Below are 24473 nucleotides of genomic sequence, written 5' to 3' on the forward strand. Positions count from 1 at the left end.
AATATCTTTCTTTTGACTAATTTGGTTAGAGGTTTGTCAATTATTTTAATTTTTTTCAAAGTGTTGGCTACTGGTTTCATTGATTCTTTGTATTATTTTTCCTTTCTACTTTTTTCATTTCAATACTAATCCAAATCTAATTACCTATTTCTCTGTACTTTTCTGTCATTGGTTACTCTTGTTTTTCTGAGACCTTCCAATGCATTTTTAAGTGATTGATTCATATCTTGTGTTTTTGATATGGATACATGGGGCTACAAACTTCCTTCCAATGACTGCCTTCATTGTGTGTTATATATTTTGCTATGCTCTATTTTAAATTTCTTTCTTGATTCTTTCCCTCACCCAATTTTGATTCAATGGCATGCTGTTTAGCTCCTATAAGTTTGCAAGCTTTCTGTCATTCTTGTAGTTACTGTTGATATCTAGCTTTAACCTACAGTGCACAAAATATAGGATGTGATTTTTAAGTTATTTGCATTTTAGAGGCTTGTTTTGTGTCCAAATCAAGACATTTTGTGAAAATTCTTTCGTGGAAGAGTGTGATGTTCTATAGATATCTCTTAGGCACATATGGTTTATGCTGTCATTTAACTCCAGAGATTTGTGCTGTGGGACAATGGTCTGTACCCTGTCACTTGTATTTTAAATAAACAACTGATTGGCCAGGAAGTATAGGCAGAGCAATCAGACAGGAAGTAGAGGCAGGGCAATGAGAATAGGAGAATTCTGGGAGAGGAAAGCACAGTCTGCAGTTGTCACCCAGACACAGAGGAAGCCAGACACAGAACAAGCAAGATGAGAAAGCCTCACTGATGAAAAAGGTATCCAGCCATGTGACTATCACAGACAAGAATTATGGGCTAATATAAGTTATAAGAGCTATAAGAAGCCTGATCTAATAGGCCAATCAGTTTATAGTTAATGTAGACCTCTGTGTGTTTCTTTGGGGCTAAAAGGCTTTAGGACCAGGCGGGACAGAAACCTCGGTCAACATTTTTGAGTTCAGTTTTTTCTAGATGCGTTTACTTTTTCTAGTGGGGTATTCAAATCACACACTGTCTATAGTTTTAAGTCTAATATTGTTTCTTTTATGAAATCAGATGCTCTTAGCTTGGATGCATATATATTTAGGATTATAATATCCTGTTGTTTTTTTCTTTAATGAATATAGAGTCATTTTTAATCTCTTCTGATTAGCTTTCATTTGAAGTCTATTTTGTCAGATATTAGAATAACTATATTTGTTTGTTTCTTAATTCCATTTGCCTGGAATACCTTTTTTCATTCTTTCACCCTAAGGTGGTGGGAGATAATGGTAAAGGAGGAAATATGGAGAGGGACAAATAACACTAAAGAACATTTGAAAAACCATATGGAAACCTACTGCCATAGAATCTTTCTAAAATATATACATACATGAAAGAAATCTAAATGGAGATACCATCTAACGGAGGAGGAAATCCCCCAACTAGACATTTTATGCCACTAGCTAATAACCTCCAATTCCAGAAATTGGTTACATCTTATTGAATTGTTCAATAAACGGGGCCTTATGGACTGCCCCCCAAACAAAACATCACAGGCTATTGCCAAGGCTTTTTGCTACTTTCCACAGCCTAATGGTAAGGTCCTATTGCTGAAGATACAATTTTACTTATTTCAGCAAACATAGAGAAATAAATGTTGGTGTCTAACTGTGAAGCTTCATTCTTACTGACTAGCATTCATCATACTGTAAAATACTCTCCACATGATAGAAGAAGAGAAATGAGCATCAATATCATCCAGCTACAAACTCTGCAACCTGCAACACTGACCTGCCTGCAAGATATGCTGGTGTAATAGTGGCACAAATGTTATTGAAGTAACCAACCATGTTTTCATTGGATTTAAGCCCCACTCCATGAGATTGAACCCATACCTGACAATAATAAAGTCACTGACCAAGAATATGAGACTAGATAGGTTCCAAGGGTCAGCAGTAAAACCTACTACTATATTCTGATAAAGGAACATAGCAATGAAATGGCTTCTAATGACATATTGTTATGTCCATGGATCAGTGCCTTGTTCAGCCCACATTGGAAAAGCTTCTTCTTGCAGTAGATGGAAATCAGCAAACAGATTCACAAGTATACAGTGAGCAGAGAGTGAGAGACTTTGGAGCACTCAAAGAATCTTAATGGAAAGTCTTCATAGACCTATCCTCTAAAAGTTCATGTACATGCATAGAAGAAGAGACAGAAAGATTGTAATAGCCAGATGTTGTGGATGACACCAGGGAAACAGCATCTTCCAACACAAAAGGACTGATGATACACACATGAGCTGACAGAGACTGTGACAGCAGACACAGACAGGCAGAGGTTCAAGCCAGATGGGGTCCCAACACAGCGAGGGAAAAGTGAACAAGGAGTCTTACCCTAACAAGGAGGCTATCTATAATTTGTGCCTACTGGAAAATGGAAGATCAGTTTTCTTTAATAGAGTCCCACTAGATTTACCAACCATATTCCATGGCAGGCCTCATGCCCAGGGTAGCTGATGAATACAAAACAAACTCAGTGATGTTTTTGTGGACGTTTTATTTCATGTTGCTTTGTTTGGGCATATATTTTTTTGTCTTATTGATCATTTGTTTGTTTATTTTTTGTAACTGGAGGTTTCTTGCCCACCCATGAGTTTCCAAATAACCACTCTGAAACTTAATATTAATTAAAAACTGTTTGACCCATTAGCTCAGGTTTATTATTAACTAGCTCTTACAACTGAAATTAGCCCATTTCTATTAATCTGTATTTTACCATGAGGCTTGGGGCTTGTTACCTCACATCTTGTTTTCCTGGTAGCTGCTGGCATCTCCCTGACTTTGCTCTATCCCCTCTGTATCTGGGCTACATCAATAATCTGTATTGTTTTCAGTCATTTGAATTGTCCTGACCAAGCATGCAAAAGAAAATTCTTTGTACCTAACTCTGATGGTTGCCTCTCAGGAGTTGAGTGATGGCTGCTTTTCGTTGAAGACACTTTACACATAGGACGCAAGACTCAGATGATATGAGCTGGAGCTGACATGAAAGCCTTTTTCCTATGATCTATCTTCTGTTCCAAGCATTACTATGCAAGCTGCCAAGGGAGAGAAAGAATTAAACAATCCCACCCTACCGCAACATCCACAAACCACAACAATTACCAGCACGGCAAAGTATGCATAAAGGTGCAAAAAGTGGCACTCGCCTGATGGTGGCAGCCAACAGGCGTCTAATTGGACGTAAGGCCTACTCAGCAGGAGGGAAAAACATTCCTGGTACTGGAAACCTAACCACCTTCCTGGGACTAGTTTGATCACAATCCTTAGTAAAGAATTTACTACTGTCACTTTGCTAGACTAGCACAATTGCTTAGTACATTCTAAATTTATATTATCCTTGTAAATGGAGACTGCTCGTTCGTTTCCCAGCCACCCAGACCCGAATAATCATACAAAACTATATTAATTAGCACACTGTTTGACCAATTGCTTAGGCTTATTCCTACGTAGCTCTTACATATTAAGTAAACCCATTTCTATTAATCTGTGTACTACCTCAAGGCTGTGGCCTACTGGTAAGTTTCCAGTGTCTGTCTCTTTCATCAGATACATACTGTCTCCTTGACTCTGCCTACTCTCTCTATAATCCTTATACCCACAGATAGTGGAAGTAACAACCCCTCGTCAAAGAAGCCTCTCTTTACAGTAAATGGATGCCATCAAAGAAAACCACAACTGGTCAGAATGCAGAGATCAACAGATCATGGGAAGTCTAGCCCCAAGGGATCCATCTACATCAGTTCCTGAACATGAATCATATTGTAAAAACATCCATCCTACCAAAAGCCAACTAAACATTCAATGCAATCCCCGTCAAAATTCCAACACAATTCTTCAGAGAAACTGAAAAAATAATCTTAAATTTCATATTCCAACACAAAATCAGCAGGACAGCTAAAATAATCATGAGTAATAACTGATGGAGATAGCCTCATTTCTGATTTCAAATTATAACACAGAAATAAAGTAACAAAACAGCACAAAAAAAGATTCATTGAAGAATAAAATAGAACTGAAGATTCAGACACAAGGCCAAGCACCACTCGCAGATGATTGTTTTACAAAGAGGTCAGCAATCCACATTTAAGAAAATACAGACTTTCTAACAAATGGTGCTGGTCCGGCTGGATATGCCTATGTAGAAGAATGAAACTGGCTTCATATCCATCATCCTAAAAACAATTCTAAATGGATCAAAAACCTCAGCATAAGACCTAATGCCTGCTAAATCCGATTAAAGATAAAGTATGGATTACACTTGAACTTATAAGTCTAAGTAAGGAAAGGGCTTGCTGAACAGGAACTAGCACAAATCATGTAAAATTAAAAAGTTTCTATACAACAAATAATATACCTAAGTGAACAGTCTAACCGAGAGCTGGTATATAGACTATGCAAAGAACTCAAAAAACCCTTAGACATAAAGAGAACAAATATACAAATTGAAAAATAGGGTATGGAACTACATCGAGAGTTCTCGAAGGATGAAACACTAAGAAATGCTTCTTAGATGTTCAAGACCCTTTGCTATCTGGGAAATACAAATTAAAACCACTTTGAGATTTCATTTCGCCTCAATCAAAATGGCCAAAATAAAAAAATAAATAAATAAAAATGACAGTATGCTGGCTAGGATGTAGTAGAGTGGTGTGCAGTGGCTTACCCGAGAATGGGGTCCATGTGCTCAGGTTTGAGTACTGGGGTCCCCAAAGTAGTGGCACAGCTCGGGAGGGTGCGGCCTCATTAGAAGTACACCACTGGACAAGGGTTTTGAGATTTCAAAAGACTCATACTATTCCCTGTGTGCTTCTCCCTGTCTCCTAAGATGTGGGGTGTCACTGTCCCTGCCACTGTGCCTCTGCTCTGCCATCAGAGACTCCAACCCTCTGAAACCATAAGGCCAATTCAAAGCTTTCTTTAGTAAGTTGCCTGGGTCGTGGTGTTTTGCCAAAGCAACAGAAAAGTAACTCAAAGTACTAACTGGAATGGGCACTATCACGACCAGTGTGGAAGTTTCTAAAGAGCTGACGGGAGAGCTACCACACATCCAGCTTTACTTTCTCTTTCGTACTCACTGCTCGCTCATCACAGTAGCTAGAAAGTAAAAGCAGGCTAGATTTCCATTAACTGATGAGTTAGCAATGGAAATGCGGAACATTTAAATAATGCAATAGTATCCAGCTGTTGAGAAGATAAACGCATGGAACGTGCAGGTAAATGGACAGAATTAAAAACAATCAACCTGATTGAGGTAAGTAGAAGTCAGAAACAGCAGATTCTTTTCTCGTTTGTAGATGTTAGCTTTTAAGTTTTCACTGTGGTTTCTGGGTATTTAGAATGCTCGAGGTTAGGTACAAAATAAGGGATCATAGTTGGAGGAGATGGCCTTTCATGTCAAGGGAAATAGGAAGAAACGATCAGGAAGGATTAGATGGCATGGGGAATCGGAAGACAGCAGAGGAGGGCAAGTGGACGGGAAAACTAACAATAGAGGCCTTCTGAAAACCCACATGCAGATCTACACTGTAGAAGTTTCCATGGTTACTCTATAATGAGATAGCAATATACTAACGTCTCACATTACCAAATAAAAAGCTCAGTACTGGGACTGGGTTAATGATTTCGGAGTTGTTGGTCACCGGGGTCGCTTAGAACCACATCCCCACCAGGCAGTGGTGGCGCATGTCTTTAAACCCAGCACTCGGGAGGCAGAGGCAGGTGGATCTCTGTGAATTCGAGGACAGCCTGGTCTACAGAGTGAGTTTTAGGACAGGCTCCAAAACTACACAGAGAAACCCTGTCTCGAAAAACAAAAAAACAAAAGACAAAAAAGAAAGGAAGGAAGGGAGGGAGGGAGGGAGGGAAGGAGAGAGGGAGGGAGGGAAGGAAGGAAGAGAGAAAGAAAAGGAAAGAACCCCTGCCCCAAACCCTATAGAACACTGGCAATGTAGTTAGTTACCCTCCAGACTTGACAAAGACATTGCTGAAGATATCATATACTCGAGTCATATTGTTGATGGTAGACACGGATAAGCAGATTCACTGTAGTATTTTCTCTGTACGCATTTGACATTCTCACCAACTGAAAAAATCAAAATGCTCAAAGTCCCCTCAAGACTGAAGAGATGGCTCAGTGGTTCAGAGGACAGGCTGTTCTTTCAGGGGACTCAGGTTCCATCCCCAGCACCCACGTGGTGGCTCAGAACCATCTCCAGTTACCATGGATCTGGTATCGTTTTCAGACTACTCCCAGGGGGGACAATAGGCACCAATGCAATACACAGGCATGCATGCAGACAAAATACCCATACACATAAAGTACAAAGGCTTAGACCTTGGGCAAGAGGGGGGCCTAGAACAACAGATTGCCCTAATAAAGAAATTATATTAACTGATGTTGCAAAATAGAACAAATGATACTTATGTTTTTTTTTAATTTTTGTAAATTCGATTCTTTCTTTAGCTCCAGGGATAACCAGTTACAAACAGCTCTCACAAGATAACCTTGTAATGTTATCTGCTCTAAATTGACAGAGATTTTGGTGACAAGGTCTACCTCAGACCACCGGGTTTGATGATGCTGTCAGAACAGGGCCATTGGTCGGAAAAACGAGGCAATGACTGGCACAGACGCTGAGTGTGTGCTAGGACAGGCGACTAAGCTATACAGAAAAGGCTTAGAGCGCCCCCATGTGGTCAGTCAGGGTTAAGGCAAAGCCACGGCTTCTCAATATGTAAAAGTGATTAGTGCTTCCTGACCTCTTTATTCCAAAGGGCAGCTACATCTGCTGGTTTTTCAAGACCATTGCTCAGTCTCACACTCTTACAGATTTATTAAGATCTCCGTCCTCAATGGTAATAAAAGATCAGTTTCCAAGACATCGTTTTTGAAAAAGAGTAACAAACAGCCCAATAATTTTCAATAACAGTGTTTCCAAAGCGATTGAATAATTTCTGCTTATGGTTTTTATACATTACATTTTTGCAGATAGTAGAGTTTATAGGATAGACACAGACTCAATGACACACAACCACCATTACAGTGGGTGGCAGTGTTAAAGGGGGATGTGAGTAGGGTTAGGAGAACAGAGAGAAACATTTTTAATTAACTACTTATAATTAAACAAAAGAGTTTGATAAAAAAAAAAAAACTAGCAAATCTCAGTGTTTGAGCTTCAGAGGAAGGGACAACATGGCAGGAAGCAGAATCAGGAAACACCCACTTCCACGAAGGGGAAGACCTCCTTAGGGAAGAAGGGAGGACTCACCTGAGCTGCTGCTGTAATTACCCAATGACTTAACATCTGAAAAGCACCAGGAACGCAACAGGATTCTGATGTCAAGGCTATAAAGTAGCTAGGAGGAGAATTAGGAGGGGGTTACTCCACAAATTTTAGAGATTGCTAAAGCTGCGGAGATTTTAATTACATAGCAAAAGTGGCCACGAAAAGGACAAGAAAAAGATGTATGGAGACAAGAAGGGGTTAAAAGAGATGTGGCTGAAAAGTATAGTACAAAAACAAAAACAAAACCCCCCTAAAGTATAACTGAGCAATATATAAACAAAAGCAAAACCGTCATAAGACATAAGCAGGCATGGACATTAAGGAATACAAACTAAGAAGAGAAGAGGGTACTGATGGAGGATAACGCTGAACTGACGTGTGAAGTGCTCAGGTCCCTCTGGCTTCAGGAGTTTCCTCATGGTCCTGGGTGGGAAGCCAGTGGTCTCTGCAGTGTCAGTGTTCTTGGGGTTCTGATGCGAGAGAGAGGCCTAGGGAGCCCTGCACCGTCTCGTGACTTCTGCTCCTGCAGGTGTGTGCAGAGCAGTATTTCCCTGCACCGTCTCGTGACTTCTGCTCCTGCAGGTGTGTGCAGAGCAGTATTTCCCTGCACCGTCTCGTGACTTCTGCTCCTGCAGGTGTGTGCAGAGCAGTATTTCCCTGCACCGTCTCGTGACTTCTGCTCCTGCAGGTGTGTGCAGAGCAGTATTTCCCTGCAGTTTCACTGCTTCCTCCTGGTAGCTTCCTTCAAACCGTGCAACACAAACACACTTTGACAGTTGGTGTTGCAAGGTGAGAAGGATAAAAACTACAATTACGCATTGGGGGGCTTTTCTGTGAACCTAGTTTTCAAATAACAATTTCAGCTGACCCTAAGAAATGTGTCCAAATTAAAGCATCACATAAATTTGGTCAGCTGCACTGACACATCTTTAATCCCAGCACTCAGCAGGAAGATCTCAGGAAGTTGGAGGCCAGTATGGTCTGCATAGCCAGCTCAAGGCCAGTGAGAGCTACACAGTAAGACACTGTCTCTAATAATTAATAATAATAATAACAACACATTATACTTCCCCTCAGTCCTTTGTCTGAAATTCTCAGAACCACAAAGCACTTGGAATACATAAAACCAGTCATAAGCATGAAGAACTGAAGCAGACTGACTAATTATTCCCACTCTTTAACTCACCACAGTTATTACAAATACATGTTTTGTTGCTGATCTATGACTATGGTCCCCAGATACTTTTAGGAGTGTATAATACATTCTATCGTTTTCCTAAATCCAAAATGATCTGATTTCCAAAATATATCAGGCTGCAAAACTTTTGAATTACAGATTCGTGGACATGTTCTAGCAAAAGAATAAAAGACATTATTACCTACATTCTTTTGGCCACTAACTATTCTTTATTACTTGACTGGCACTGGATTCTTCAGGCTCCTTTTAAGGAATTTGATGCCTCCTAATCATCAAAGACATGCTTCTTGAGTTCACTGTTTTTATTTTGTTTCGGGTTTGGCAGCACTGGGGACTGCACTCAGGGCTTCTGGCTTGCTAGGCAAGCACTCCGCCACTGATCTACAACTCCAGCCCATGGAACCCCGTTTGGAAATTGCCTGATAATTAACTCCCTTTGTTTGGCTGACAGCCCATCAAAGGGATGCTTTCAATTTCTTTTTGCTGTCTAATAGAACTTTTTCAACATTGTTCCCAGACCTTAAAAACTTCCTTGGCATGCTGGGTGGTGGTGGCACATGCCTTTAATCCCAGCACTCCTAAGACAGAGGCTGGTGGATTTCTCTGAGTTCAAGGCCAGCCTGGTCTACAAGAACGAGTTCCAGGACAGCTAGGACTCTTCCACAGAGAGACCCTGTCTTGAAGCCCCTCCCCCAAGAAAAACAAACAAACAAACAAAAGCCTTCCCTGGCAGAAAGATCTTTTATCAAAGTAGAAAAACAACCCGCTGCCCTCCACTCCTGCCAACTCATCAACAGAGAACTAATGTCATCTGAAGCCAGAGGCCTGGTCTGTAGGGAAGTATAAATCAAAACACGTTCTCCTCTCCAAGTTGTTGGGTTTTTTGTTGTTGCTCTTTGGTTATGGTGTTTATCACCGCAATAGAAACTATAAATAAGACTGTGTTTAGACATAGTCATAAAAACAATAGAGCATTGGAACAATGAGACAGTAGATCAGTAGAACAAACCTGAAGACCCAGATATGAATACACATTTAACTTCAGCCATTAACATTTGAAAAGGTGCCAGAAACATATGCTGGAGAGAAGAAAGCATCATCGACAAGTGGTGCGGGAAAACTGGATGTCCATCCACACACAGAAGAGTGAGATTAAACCTGTATCTGTGAACCTTCACAAAATAAACACCAACTGACCAAACACTTAAACCTAGAACCTTAAACAATGAAACTGCTAGAAGGAACTACAGGCGGTGCCCAACATGATACAGTTGTGGAAAAGCACTTTCTGAATAGGACTCCGTTTGCCTAAAAATTAAGGCCAATGATCAACAAGTAGTACTTGATAAAACTAAAAATCTTCTGCGCTGCTAAAGAAACAAGCAACAGGGTGAAGAGGAAGCCCACAGAATGGGTTAAAATCTTGGCCTACTGTACACCTGACAGAGAATTATATCAAGGGTATATGAAGAGTTCAAAAGACAAGGAATGAATAAAACTGATGACCCACTCAAAAAACGGACCTGGAACATGCACATAGAGTCCTCAGATGAGGAAAAGAAATGGCTAAGAAATAATTTCAAAAATGCTCATCATTGTAGTTAGAGAAATGCAACTCAAAACAACTTTGAGACTTGATCTCACCCCAGTCAGAATGGCAAAGATCAACAATGCCACCAGGAATAAATGCCGGCGATGATGTGGAGGAAAAGAGAGCCCTCGTTCGCTTTTGCTGGGATGGAAACTGGGGCAGCCATTATGCAAATCAGTGTAGAGAATTTTCAAAGAGGTGAAAATAAACCACATGACCCAGCTATACCACCCCTTAGCATACGCCCCCACCTTTGCACCGTTAGCTGCCCTAAGCAAGCCGCTTCATCTGGTACACACCCTGGCAGCTATAATGCTCTCCCAAAGGCCTGAAGCAATGCTGCTAGTAAGCACACACTGAAGCTTCAGAAACGATGAGCCGAAATATCTTCCCTCCTCTCAGATTGTTCCCAAATATTTTGTCAGTGACGGGAAGCCAGTGCCCTGCTTCTTAACGATTTATTCAGAGCCTCCCATTTCAGAAATCCTAATAAGTGACCTTTCCCGTGACAATTTCTTTGCCTTCTTTTTTTCTCATTGGGTTTTTTTGTTTTGTTTTGTTTTTTGTCCAAACAAGGAAATGCTTTCCACACAATGACTTTTTATTCAAAGGAGGACATGGGAGATTTTCCTCCACTGCAACTCATTCCGAGCCCTCCTCCCCTTCTCGCGCACCAGAGAAAATAGTTGGACAGCAAATCTGAAAGAACACTGAGCTTTGCTAGGCTTGTCTCTGTCCTTTTCCCAGCTTTCCTAGGGCAGCATTTTTCACATCTCCTTAAGAAAAGTTCTTCCCATTGCATGCCCTATACAATGCCTGCCTCAGTCTGGAGTTTAGAGTCTGGAAATGCACTAGCTGTAATGTGACCTGCAGGTTCCCACTCAACCGCATGCAGTGTTTGCTAAATAGTGTTGTAACCAATTTGAATATTTCTTTTTTTTTTCAAATTTGATGGGGACTACTTCAAAACTCCAAACCCATTTTAAAATTTTGCTATTGTATATATTTTATATATAAACATAATTATAAATTCTATTGACGTGGGATTCCCCTCTGTATGCTGTGAATACGTTTTATTACCATTGGTTAATAAAGAAGCTGCTGGCCTATGGCAGGGCAGAATATAGCAAGGTGAGGAGGAAAGAAGGCAGAGTCAGGCAGATGCCATGTAGTTGCCTAAGGACAGCAGAACCTTACCGGTAACCCACAACCTTGTAACAATATATAGATTAGTAGAAATGGCTTAATTTAAGATTCAAGAACTAGCTAGACATATGCCTGAGCCATTGGCCAAACAGTGTTGGGATTATTCTGGTCTGGGCATTCAGAAAACAAAAGCGCAGTCTCCGTTTACAATAATTGATGCGCAATTAATAAAAAATCAGAGAGGGAAATTAGGGTTCAACCTGAAGGTCAGAAAAGCAAATTAGCCAGCTCTTACCTCAAACTCAGTCCAAAAATGGCGATCCTGCCTTCAGAAATCTCAGAATAAGACTGAGCCTGAGAATTGTCTCCTTCCATTTTATAATCCTTTCTAGTTCTGGGATTAAAGGCATGCACAGCCCGGTTTCTATGGCAACAAACTAATATGGCTACTGGGATTAAAGGTGGATGTTACTACTGCCTCATGTGTAAGGCTGACCAGTGGGGCTGTTTTACTCTCTGATCTTCAGGCAAGCTTTATTTATTAAAATACAAATGAAATGCCACTACATCCTATGCATATATGTAGTCTTGTGCCAGCTCTCTCTCTCTCTCTCTCTCTCTCTCTCTCTCTCTCTCTCTCTCTCTCTCTCTCTCTCACACACACACACACACACACACACACACACACACACACACACAATCATGCATACCACACACACTGCATAAACTACCTCTCTAACTGGTGGTACCAAGTGTCCTATGCTTCTCAATTGGAATTCAGCCAATCAAAAGCATAATCTTATTGGAATCGGTGAGGTTTGGGGAACAAGCATTCTCAAACTATTCATGTTTCTGACACACAACTGATAGCGATTGCCTGAGTCCAAGTTTTACAAAAGTTTTCCTTCGCTAGGAAACTCCCACGGGCCTGTTAGGATTAGGTCTCTGGAGAACACCGCTGGAACTTGGGTCTCTCTTGGGTTTCTTTTTCTAGCATTCGAAACGCTACAACCCAGTTTCCACGCTGTCACTGGACAAAAGGATGCTGGATCCCCTCAGAGAGGCCACAGGCTTTCTATGGCTCTGGTTTCAAGAACACCACATCCTTGCACAGCCTCAGGGATTGTGACCTGACTGGGGTGTTGAGGGAATGAAGACAACACAGAGACGCCCAGAAAAGCTGGGTTTGAGAGGACTGGGCTCTCTGATGGTGAAACTGCGGCACCTCGGAAGCTCAGTGTGTCTATTACACGGAGCTGAACAGGCAGGCAGAAGTCCTGGAGCAAGACGAGGTTTAGAGCAATTAGGGGGCAGGGCTTATGGTGAGTGGGGAGGACCAAAGCCAGGGTTTTGGTATGACCGTGTCCACGGCAACCAACACACATTCACTGAGAACTTCCTCTGCTCCCTGCAGGGGGCCTTAGGTTTCCACAAGACTACTCTTATTCTAACTCAAGCTAAAGGCTAATTCCTGCTTGGTAGGATTAGCCAACTGTTAACGGTGGGTAGCCTGCCCTCTTTCTCCCAGGAACAAGACTCCCATAGATGAAGTTTTTTACTTTGTTTTGCTTCTGTTATTTTTAATCTGAGATGTGTATTCTCAAAAAGATAGTGTGTTACATTTTCTGTTTTATACTATGTTCTCAGATTTGAACATAAGACCTATGTTCACATCAGAGAAATTAAATTTGAAAGCATCCACAATTCAGGGATGCTCAGACAACCAGCCCACTAAAGCAGAAGCTAAGCCAAGCCTTCCTTCCACGTGAGATATTGCAGCTCCATTTAAGGGGTGGATCATAAACCAAGAGCCAATTGATATTTAAAACTAACTCTTACCTGATGAAGCTGACTCGACCAGAAATTTTCTTTACTCATATACCTCATTTGAAATTGATTCATCTTGATTTACTGTAGCAGTTACCTTTCTTTCTTTCTAATGTGTGTGTGTGTGCACAGAAACATGCCATTGTGCAAGGGTAGAGGTCGTAGGGAAACTCCTAGGAAGAGTTGCCACCTCCCACCCGGTGGGGTCAAGGTCAAGGTATGTCTTGCTGCTTGGGCCACTGCACCTTACTCCAGTCTCGTTGGCCTGTGAGTTTCCATGTTATTTTCCTGTCGCCTTTTGTCCTTCTGTAGGGGGGTCAGGATTCCAGGTGTGTACTGCAGCATCTGGCTAATGTAGGTTCTTAGATCAAACTCAGATCAGCAGCCTGCACAACTAGCAAGTTTACCGGCTGGTCCACCCGCCCCCCCCCCCGCCCCCAGCCTCAAGGAAGTTTATTTCTTACTACTTAAAATTACGTTGCTTTACTTTTCCAAAAGCAGATTTTAAAGCTATCTTTCCAGAATAAGGAATTTTTTCAACATATTTTTTTCTCTGCCTACTGAAGTAGAATAAGGTAGAAAAGTCCAATTATTAGATACTGGTTTATTTATTTAGCAATTTACTTCAAGCACTACTTGTACTGCCCATTTGCCAAGTCTGACTTCAGCGCTACCTGGAACAGAATGACCTGGAGGACCAGCTGAAACAAGGAGCCTTGGCCCTTTACAGCTGCTGATTGCCACCCTGCCCTGTAGCTTTAGAACAGCACTTCTCAACCTGTGGGTCGCGACCCCTTTGAAGGTTAAACAATTATTTCAAAACTGGTTGAACATCAGATATCCTGCATATCAGATATTTGCATTAAAATTCATAACATTAGCAACATTATAGTTATAAACTAGCAACAAAAATAACTTTATGCTGGGGGGGGTGTCACCATAACACGAGGAACTTTATTAAAAAGAGTCGCAGCATTAGGAAGATTGAGAGCCACTGCAAACATAAAATGAGAACGCAGCTGGACCTGGCACCCCAAGCCTTTCAGGAGCTGTCCTGGCTTCCGTCCACCAGTGACATCTCCTCTCTTCCACTATCGTTGGTGTCAGGGTGCTCATCCCAGAAGGACCCCCGAAACACTACCACTTTTCCTGGTACAACTGTAGGTTGTTTTTGTTTCTTTTATCTTCAATCTTCGCAATGCTTCAGACATTATGAAGACATTTGCTTTAATTTCTTCCTAACATGAGTTGGCAGTTTTTAGCTGGGATCTGAGCATTCCTGTTGGAATTGTCATCATTTTTACACTGTGAATTGATCTTGTTTGTCAACCTGAGTAGGCCTTTGGTGTATGAGGTAAGATGTAGGGAACCGTTCCAGAGAGAGCAGTTTGCTCATTCTAGGACCAAGGGCCTCACTAAAGGACCACATCTAATTCTTGCACTTATTATATTGTTAAAACTGTAGCCGGGCAGTGGTGGCGCACGCCTTTAATCCCAGCACTTGGGAGGCAGAGGCAGGCGGATCTCTGTGAGTTCGAGGCCAGCCTGGTCTACAAGAGCTAGTTCCAGGACAGGAACCAAAAGCTACGGAGAAACCCTGTCTCGAAAAATAAAATAAAATAAAAAACTATAATCTCTAGATGCCAGGAGAGAGACAAGGGTGTTCAGCAGGGTCACAGATGTTGTGGCCCCTTCAGAAAGCAGTGTCTTTAGAATGCCGTGGCTCTTCACTTTCTAGCTGGCAGAGATTCCAGGTTCTTAGGACCTGATCACCAGCAAACAGAGACAGCAATCACCCTTCTGGAAACCAAGTTTTTCTTTATATTCCAGCCCTTCCTCTATGCCTAGCAGCAGATGGCAGGCCCTCAACGAACACCAAATGAAGTTAACATCATGTCAGTGCTGCTTCAGACACAGCACATGTCTATGTGGTCCCTGACTCACTCCGGTCTCAGCTAACCGTCATATCTTCACACAGAGCACGTGTCTATGTGGTCCCTGACTCACTCCGGTCTCAGCTAACCGTCATATCTTCAGACACAGCACGTGTCTGTGTGGTCCCTGACTCTCACTCCGGACGTGTCTATGTGGTCCCTGACTCTCACTCCGGTCTCAGCTAACCGTCATATCTTCAGACACAGCACGTGTCTGTGTGGTCCCTGACTCACTCCGGTCTCAGCTAACCGTCATATCTTCACACAGAGCACGTGTCTATGTGGTCCCTGACTCACTCTGGTCTCAGCTAACCGTCATATCTTCAGACACAGCACGTGTCTGTGTGGTCCCTGACTCTCACTCCGGTCTCAGCTAACCGTCATATCTTCACACAGAGCACATGTCTATGTGGTCCCTGACTCACTCCGGTCTCAGCTAACCGTCATATCTTCAGACACAGCACGTGTCTATGTGATCCCTGACTCTCACTCCGGTCTCAGCTAACCGTCAGATCTGCAAACACAGCACGTGTCTATGTGGTCCCTGACTCACTCCGGTCTCAGCTAACCGTCAGATCTGCAAACACAGCACGTGTCTATGTGGTCCCCGACTCTCACTCCGGACGTGTCTATGTGGTCCCTGACTCACTCCGGTCTCAGCTAACCGTCCTATCTTCAGACACAGCACGTGTCTATGTGGTCCCTGACTCTCACTCCGGTCTCAGCTAACCGTCCTATCTGCAGACACATCACGTGTCTATGTGGTCCCTGACTCTCACTCCGGTCTCAGCTAATCGTCACATCTTCCTTAAAATATTTTCTTTGAACTACAGGTTTTTGCTGTTTTCCTGAAAGAGATCTGATATGCCAAACTTACCTACCTTTTATAAAACTTCCATTTTTGGCTGGAGAGATGATTCATAGGTTAAGAGCATTAACTGCTCCTCCAGAGGTTCTGAGTTCAATTCCTGGCAACCACATGGTGGCTCAAACCCATCTATAATGGGATCTGAGGCCCTCTTCTGGCCTGCAGGCACACATGCAGACAGAACACTGTATACATAATAAAATAAATCTTAACAGAAAAAAATAAATATATATAATAAATATAATTTACTAATATATATACTATAATAATAAAAAGAATAAATTAAAAAATAACCTTCCACTTCTCTGGCCTGGTTTTCTACCAGGCCCTCACAGTCATTCTTTGATCAGACATTTTTGATTTACATACTTATAAAGCTTCACCCCTGAAATAATCAAGCATCATTCCTTCTTGACTTCTGACCCCAGATCAAGAATTACTCCCTTACTACACTCATAGTATTTCGGGCATAAATTAACACATGATATATTTACCTTTTGCCTCCATCCTAAGCATTCCTCATAATTATATGCTGTTTTATACCAAATTATTCCAAATTATTGGTACTCACTAGTGCTAAATATTTTAACATCTTTAATCAATGGTTTTTAACCTTCCTAACACTGAGACCCTTTAATATAGTTCATGTTGTGTTGAACCCTAACCAGAAAATTATTTTCATTGCTACTTTGTAACTGTAATTTTGCTACCTTTATGAATAGTAATGTAAATACCTATAAATACCTGTGTTTTTTTTTTTCTTGGATTTTCGAGACAGGGTTTCTCCATAGCTTTTTTGGTTTCTGTCCTGGAACTAGCTCTTATAGGCCAGGCTGGGGATTAAAGGCGTGCGCCACCACCGCCCGGTAATACCTGTGTTTTCTGATGGTCTTATGTGACCCCTGTAAAAAAGTCATTCAACTCCCAATGGGGTCAAAACCCACAATGCCTTAAAGAGGTACAGAAAATTGTAAATTTTATTTCTAAAACTATGCAACACCTCCCCGCATTAAACTTGAGACCTAATTTTCAGCTCTTCCTGAGGGAAATATGTTTAGTGATCTTTTTTCCCAGAGAAGCGCCACTCTAAATTTAATTCTGTATTCATATCAGTGTTCCTAGATCCTGAGAACGAAACCTCATCTCGACGTGGTTGCTTGAAATCGAGTTCCTCTCTTGTGAGTCAGCACAGCTGGAACAGACCAGCAGTGAGGCTGCCAGATCAAATGCCAGCACTGATGCCTACCGGTGCTAAGGACAATGCTACCCTCAGATTCGCAGTTTTTAAGAGTTTTTAGGAAAAGGATAGGCCTACTCTGTTAACCTGTTTGATTGTAAATGATAAAATATTGAGCACACTGTAGTCACAAAACTTATTTTTAACTAAAGGCAGCTACCACTCACTACCCTTGCCACCATTTCTTTGTTTTTTCCCATCACCGTTTCAGGAGGGAGGTGATGCAATGATCACGTTGCTACCTATCAGCTAAAAGAATAAGGTAGTTTTTATAATTCAAAATACTTGCAACGTAGGATTGTTTGGACTTAAAAGTAAACTGAGTTTTAAAAAATACATTTTTCAAGTTGCCCAAATTAATACTTCCCCTTCAATGTTCTCGTTTAGGAAGACAGTTGCCTCCCTTCCCTCTTCACAGCAGTATGCTGGCGAGTTTCAGGTCAACTTGATGCCACCTAAAGCCATCTGAGAGGAGGGAGCCTCAACTGAGAAAATGCCTCCATACTATTGGGCTGTAGGCAAGTCTGTGGAGCATTTTCTTAGTGATAATCAGAGAGGACCTAGCCCATTGCGTGTAGGGCCACCCGAGCTGGTGGTCCTGGTGCTGCCCAAGCTGGTGGTCCTGGGTTCTATAAGAAAGAAGACTGAGCAACCATGGCCTCTATATCAACTCCTGCCTCCAGGTTCTCTGAGCTCCTGCCTTGGCTTCCTCAATCAACGGGACTCAGGATGTAAAAGCCAAATAAACCCTCCTTTCCTCTCCAACTTGCTGCAATAGTAATCCTAGCTAAGACAAGTGGCACATCATAAATAGATTTAATGGATCAAAGTTCACTTTCATGCCCGTGAGTTATAAACTAGAGAAACGCCCACCAGACTGTGTCGGACGCAAAACAATTGTTTTAAAAATTAAATATTTTAAAAGTATTCTCTATTTCCTATAAGAATTTTAGTTTAATTTTTAAAGTTTTTTTCTTCTCCCACCACCCCACCTACCACCCCATACTCTCTATCCACCCGACTTCTAATTTCTACCCACCCGACTTCTAATTTCTAAAATTTGTAATAGTATTAGTTTTAATTTTTTTTTAGCATTTTCTTTTCACTACTAACAAGCAGTGACTTTAGGATCTGCAATAACTATTACCTCCTACTTCCAATCGACGTAATTGATAAATAAATATAATGAAAAGCAGGCCTCGGAGTTTTCTCCAGATTATTTAATGAATTCAAGAATCAATGTAGCCATATTCCATGAAATGCAATCACCTGTAGTGGAGGCTGAGGCAAACAAAAGCATCACAAGATCGCTAAAAGCCTACGCAGCCGCAAGTCTGTTCTTCCCTGCTATAATGGAGCTTGTGATGGAACGCAGAGATAAGTAAGATTGTCTCTTGAGTTTTTTCTAATTCATAGACCTTAACCAGACAAAACACAAGAAACTTCTACTTAAACATGTGAGTTCTAAATATTATTTTTACTATAAACTTTGTTCTCTCCATATAGACGGGAAGGCCAGCCTTTGGTATAAATAATGTATTTCCACGACAACATGTAAAGGAACCACTAGCGTGCACTGTCACTGCGGAAGTCTTTCGGTACGGGCACGGCGAAGGCCTCTTTGCTCTCAGTAAGCGCTCTGGGCTGATGGATGAAGACGCTGAACTTGACACCCTGGTTGTTGGCAGCTCTGACAAAGCCGCTATTGGCAGTCATCGTGATGGCTTTCAGGGTGTCTCCTGTCCCAAAAATCGTTAATGAGCGGCTGTTAATTTTTGAGCTTGCCACCAGCCTCAAGGCGCGCTCAGAAGGCTGGTCTGGGACCACGGTGACTCGCTTTATTAGCATAGCGGCCCTCTCTCTCTCTCCTGGGCCCCCTAAGGTGTCTAGAATAGACTGAAAATCCTTGACAGCAGATTCACAGGCAAACAGCTCCTTGTCCTTCATAAACGCTTCCAGTTGAGGCAAGACCTGCTCCTTCCTCTCCTGCTCGGCTTGCTCTGTGAGTACTTTCTCTTTGAAGACGAAGTGGCAGCCTCCATAGCTCATGGCAGATACATACGTGATTAAAGTAGTGATGTCCAGGTTGACTCTTCTGCACACGTCCACCTTGATCTCCGTGGGAAATGCAACGCGCGCCAGGACGTTGTCTCGGTCCACTCTCGTCACCTGCAGAAGTTCTTCGTCCTCATCGTCGGGCTCGCTCTCGCTCAGCTGCTGCTCTTCAGGGTGGCTTAGCAGAGAGTTGACTGCGACGATGTCCCCTCTGACAGAGATGCCCATATCTCTCAGCTTCTCTGCCATGGGACTAGAGACACTATTGTAAAACGCAAACACGATGTGAGGGTTGCTATACTGCACCGGCTGCTGGCGGCTGGCCTGCAGGAAGTCTTCGGCCTGCTCAATGATGCTTTTGTCGCCATACTGGCCCCTGCCCAGCCAGATGTTATGCAGCGCTTCGGCCTTCCGGCCAATAGCTTTGACCCACGTGTGACCGCCATTCGCTACGACATCCACCACAAGAGTCTGCTTCTCTCCCAAGGTGTCTGTGTAGCCAAACACACGGAGAACGCTGACAACTTCTTCCAGGTTTTCTGCCGATTCCACGATGGCTTTCAAGTGTGTTAGGTTTGTGCTCTGTAAGTGGGATTCTTTAATAGCTACCTTCCCAGCCTCTATTTTCTGTAAGAATTTCAGCTCGGCCTTCAGTTTGCTACACAGCTTTGCGCCCCCTTCTATGCCACCTTTTCTTGATCTAGAAAGGGATTCTGCTCTCTTGATCAGTTCCTTGGCTATGGCAATTCTTTCAGAGAGCATGGAGTGTGAAGACATGCTGACAGCATTGTTCCTTTCATCGAAGACAACAAACAGGGAAAATCTCAGTGTTCTTCCACCACAAGCATGATTAAAAAGTCCAACCTAGCAACAAAGTTTATGAAGATTGAGAATATGAAGCTTGGCTTTTGAGAGAGGCTCCTTCCTTTGACAGCTGAAGAAAAAGCTGTAAGCCTGAACTCTTCCTGGAGTGAGTTGGATTCTGACACTTGTTCAGACCTTCATTTCTTTGAACTATGAGATCCACAGCCAAGTCCTATGTTAGGATAAAAAGCAGGAGTTTGGCAATGTGTTTTATATCTCTATCAATAACTAGTCTTACTATTCAGCTACTGAAAAAATGTAAAGGTTCCAAGCACCAAGATTAAAAGGTGAAAATAGCTTCCCTTATGCTCTTTCAGTTAAAGAACCCCTACCACCCTCCCTGCCAAAAGCCCTTGCCCCCAGGAACCTAGACTCTCCCCACTCCAGCCAAGTCCGCTCCCTACTGCCGACAGCTGGTCTCTTTTCCAGAGGGACAACAGACTGTGCCTTCAACTACAACCATCCCCACTATCCAAGGATCCACACCAACAATTCCACCCATTCCTGCAACCTCTAAGGAGCAAGTGTCCTGCTTGCCTCCCAGCACCTTTCTCCATATTCCTTTCAGGTAGGGAGGCAGCAACTCCTGCCACGAACCACATCCATCCATTTCCACTGAAAGACCTTGTCCCAGTCCCTAGCTGGGTAGCCTAGATTCGCCCACTAGCTCAATTCTGCCCATCCCAGCCAGCTCTGTATATCTCTGATGTGCATACCTGGTCCCTTCTCTAGGCAGACACCAGACTCATGCCTCCAGCTCCACCCATCCCTACAACCTGATGACCCCCTCTCTATAGGGAGGGGCTTTACCCCCAAACCAGCAACTTCACTTTTCCCTGAGACTCACCTAAGGATACTGAATGCCTGCCTTCTGGACCTCATACCAGGCAGCAATCCAAGACTCACACTGCCAATTCCAGCAGCACTCACTGCCTGAGGAAAAGTACTGAGCACCTCGCACAGGCTCCTGAAGACCAGCTGTGAGAATCTGCTACCTCTACAGAGACAGACCGCATGCGCAAGACCTCCATAAAATCAAGTCAGAGAAAATATCCCAGCATAGGGGAGGGGAAGTGGGCACAAAGTTTCACCCCTTACCAAGAAACTATCTGTAATTCATGACCACTGGGAGAGGAAATACGAGTTTCCTTCAGTGGAATGACACTGTATAATATCATCCGAACTCCAGGGCAAATCTCATGCTCAGGAAGAGCTGGCCAACACAATATGGAGTCCGTGTTTTTCGTGTGCTTTGTCTTTGTTATTTTGACAGAACATGAAGTCGGGTGGGAGGGGTGGGAAGGCATATCTGAGAGGTAAAAGACTATAATAACAATATAGTGTGTGGGAGAAAATATAAATTAAACAAAACAAAAAAGTTTCCAACATTGAAGAAATGTATTGAAGAAACTGGGAAGACCACTCATGGGTTGGGAGGATTAATACTGTAAAAATGACCATCCTACCAAAAGCAAATTCATACTATATTCAACACACTCCCCATCAAATTTCCAAAACAATTACTTACAGAATTTGAAAAAACAATCTTAAATTTCACATGGAACAAAAAAAAAAAAACCACAGAATAGCAAAAACAATCCCAAACACAAAAGAACGGCTAGAGCCATCACCTCAGATGTCAAGCTATGCTACAGAGTTATAGCAACAACAGCATAGCACTAGCATAAAAAGCAAACACACTGATCAATGAAAAATAAATTGAGGGTTTATATGTGAACACTCCTAAAGCCACTTGATTTTTGACAAAGATATTAACAATACACAATGGAGAAAACAAAGCATCTTTAACAAATGGTGTTGCTCAAACTGGATAGCTAAAAAGTAGAAGAATGAAACTTGATCCTTATCTCTCACCTTACACAAACCTCAACTCCAAATGGGTCAAGGACCCCACCCTAACATGGGTGGTGGTGGCACATGCCTTTAGTCCCAGCACTTGGGAGGCAGATAGATGGATCTCTCTAAATTCGAGGCCAGCCTGGTCTACAGAGTGAGTTCCAGGATAGGCTCCAAAGCTACAAAGAAACCCTGCCTCGAAAGAAAAAAAAAAAAAACAACTCTGATATCCTAACTCTGAGAGAGGAGAAAGTATAAAACATACTAGAACTCACTGGCATAGAATAGGACTTTCTAAACAGGACCTTTATGGCACAGACATTAAAAACAACAATTAATAAATGAAACCTGAAACTAAAAAATTTCTATTCAGCAAAAGATGCCATTACTTGAGTAATGAGGCAGCCTATAAAATGGGAAAAAACTATCACCTGTACACCTGACAGAGGGTTAGTGTCTAGAATATATAAAGAACTGAAAATATAGCCATAGAAATCAGGACATTACTAAGGGGCCGTGGGGAGGGGCTTTTAAGGAAGAAGAGATGGATACACTGGTGTGAAGGGTTAAGTGTTAAAATGGATCGGGAATGGCTAAGCTGGAGTGAGAGGGGAGTGTAGGGTGTGTGTGTAAATAACACTAAAGACCTTTCAAAATAGACACAACCGGTCAAGGTGCAGGGAATATAAGGCTGCATCACTCTGAGCCCTGAAGGGAACACAGGTAACCCCTCCCTCCTTGACTCAGAAGCAGTGGATGGCTACAAGGACCCTCCTCTGGACACAGCAGGGCAGCTGTGTCTATGAACTCACACTGGCTGTGATAGCATGCACTTGTACAAGCAGGAGCTAGACCAAATACCAAGCACGGAAAGCGGAGTTAGGCCCAGAATCCCTTCACTAGCCAGGCAACTACTGGAATTTTTAGCTGCTGGGAGAGGGAAAGAGCATTTTCTCTAAGAGTACATATAGCCCCAGTATGGAAGCCACTCTCCAACGGAAGATCACACGTTCAAGACTATGTGAAGGGGGGGGGCGGTGGATGGGTAGGGAAGGTGGGGTAGACCTGGGAATAGTTGGGGGAGTCAGAGTGAATATGGCAAAACACATGATATGAAATTGATATTTTAAAATGTAAAAATAATCGTTTAAAATGGCACAATTTGTCATAAGCAAAAGTCTTTCCTAAACTGGTACTAGGGTGTCTCACCTTTTACGCCTTCCTTGTTTCCTTGGTAGGGTTTTCCTTGAGACAGTGTTTCTCTATATAGCCCTGGCTTTCCTGGGCCCACGCTGGCCTAGAACTCAGAGACCTGCCTGCCTCTGCTTCCCAAGAACTGTGATTAAAAGTGTGCACCACCACGCCTGGATGGATGTCTTTTAAGAAGTTGTCTCTTGATTTCCACAGGGTACAGATGCGAAGGAATCGAGACTGCGTGATTTCTGCATGTGATGTCAGCTGCGTGTTTTAAAAAGAACAAAGGAGACAACCAACTTGCTCCCGTTGCCATTCTGAGGGAAGCGCTGGAAGAGGGACTCAAAAGAGCACGCCAGGGTGGCCAGGCTGGCTGTTGGACTATAGCGAGGTGGAAGGGCCAGGGGTGAGGTGCTTCTAGGGGGTTATGGTTCCCATCTGGGTCCGTCCACCTGCACAGCTGAGCCTGGCCCAACAGGTCCCGATCAAACAAACAGGCTCCTGCTGGCCCGGGGCTTAAAGGCCAGAATAGGGAAGACGCAGAACTGACCCTTCCTGCCGGGACACCCGGCCCAGTCCCTCCTCTCTTCCCACCTCCCTCTCTTCCCCACTCACTCCCTCAGTCTCCGGATCCTCACCAGCAGCGCCACAGGCCCCGCGCGCACATGGCGAGGGCACACAGAGGCAGTGCGCAAAGACAGCTCAGCAGCCAGCCCTCACCTTGCTCTGCTGAGACACTCTCCGCCCGCTGAGCCCGCCTCCGGCATTACGTGGTTCCGGCCGGGTGAGTTTGAGCTCGAGAGTCCCAGGCGGCGACGAAGCGGCCATGTTTGTTGAGGGCATCAGGCCTCCGCCACCAGTGTGACAGCTGAGCTGCCAGCAAGCAGAGGCGGGTCTAGGGCCGGGCCGCATTCCCATTGGGTCCTGGATGGTAAAACTTATTTGGGCCTCAGGTTTGGTTATTTTTAACAAAATAAAAACGGGAGAGCCATCAGAGGCGCCAAACGCCGCTCGGAAGCACTTTGAGTTGCACCATCCTGGCTCTCCATAGGAAACTTTAAATGTGCTGTCCGACCAACAGGGCAAAGTACGGCTTAGCTTCTGAGGGCTGGGAATATTTAGCCAAGTGGAGTGTTCAAACTTACCCAGAAAAGAAATTGAGAAACAAAACTAATTGTAAATACTAGACATGTTATCTTTTTCTTATATCCTGCTCTTTGTCCCAAGTGCTACTTGGACGATAGAAATAATTGCAAATTACACAACCTAAATCACTAAGAAAGGAGCAATGTCTCATTCAGTGCTTACCGTGGCCAGCGCTA

General features: G+C 43.0%; 1 protein-coding gene and 1 long non-coding RNA gene across 7 annotated transcripts; both read right to left on the minus strand.

Annotated features, from left to right (window-relative positions):
- Nucleotides 1–2583: 2583 nt before the first annotated feature.
- Nucleotides 2584–6978, minus strand: LOC142848906 (uncharacterized). The gene is made up of 3 exons (XR_012910486.1): nt 6854–6978; nt 6054–6176; nt 2584–3129 (listed from the first exon to the last, which is right to left on the minus strand). It is a non-coding gene; the product is annotated as an uncharacterized LOC142848906 (long non-coding RNA).
- Nucleotides 6979–7359: 381 nt separating this feature from the next.
- C4H7orf25 (chromosome 4 C7orf25 homolog) lies at nt 7360–23946 on the minus strand. 6 transcript variants are annotated; one of them, XM_075970162.1, is made up of 3 exons: nt 23790–23896; nt 23167–23415; nt 18381–20272 (listed from the first exon to the last, which is right to left on the minus strand). In XM_075970162.1, exon 3 carries the CDS (start codon nt 20011–20013, stop codon nt 18748–18750), a length of 1266 nt encoding a protein of 421 aa, XP_075826277.1. In that variant the 5' UTR covers nt 20014–20272; nt 23167–23415; nt 23790–23896; the 3' UTR covers nt 18381–18747. The 6 variants fall into 6 exon arrangements, 5 of the variants coding, with proteins under 5 accessions (XP_075826277.1, XP_075826279.1, XP_075826276.1 ...); XR_012910403.1 differs by lacking the exons at nt 18381–20272; nt 23167–23415 and adding an exon at nt 7360–7450 and having other exon boundaries at nt 23790–23938; XM_075970164.1 differs by lacking the exon at nt 23167–23415 and having other exon boundaries at nt 23872–23946.
- Between the last annotated feature and the right edge of the window lie 527 nt (nt 23947–24473).

The sequence above is a fragment of the Microtus pennsylvanicus genome, chromosome 4 (genome assembly GCF_037038515.1).
Source record: "Microtus pennsylvanicus isolate mMicPen1 chromosome 4, mMicPen1.hap1, whole genome shotgun sequence".
Taxonomy (NCBI): domain Eukaryota; kingdom Metazoa; phylum Chordata; class Mammalia; order Rodentia; family Cricetidae; genus Microtus; species Microtus pennsylvanicus.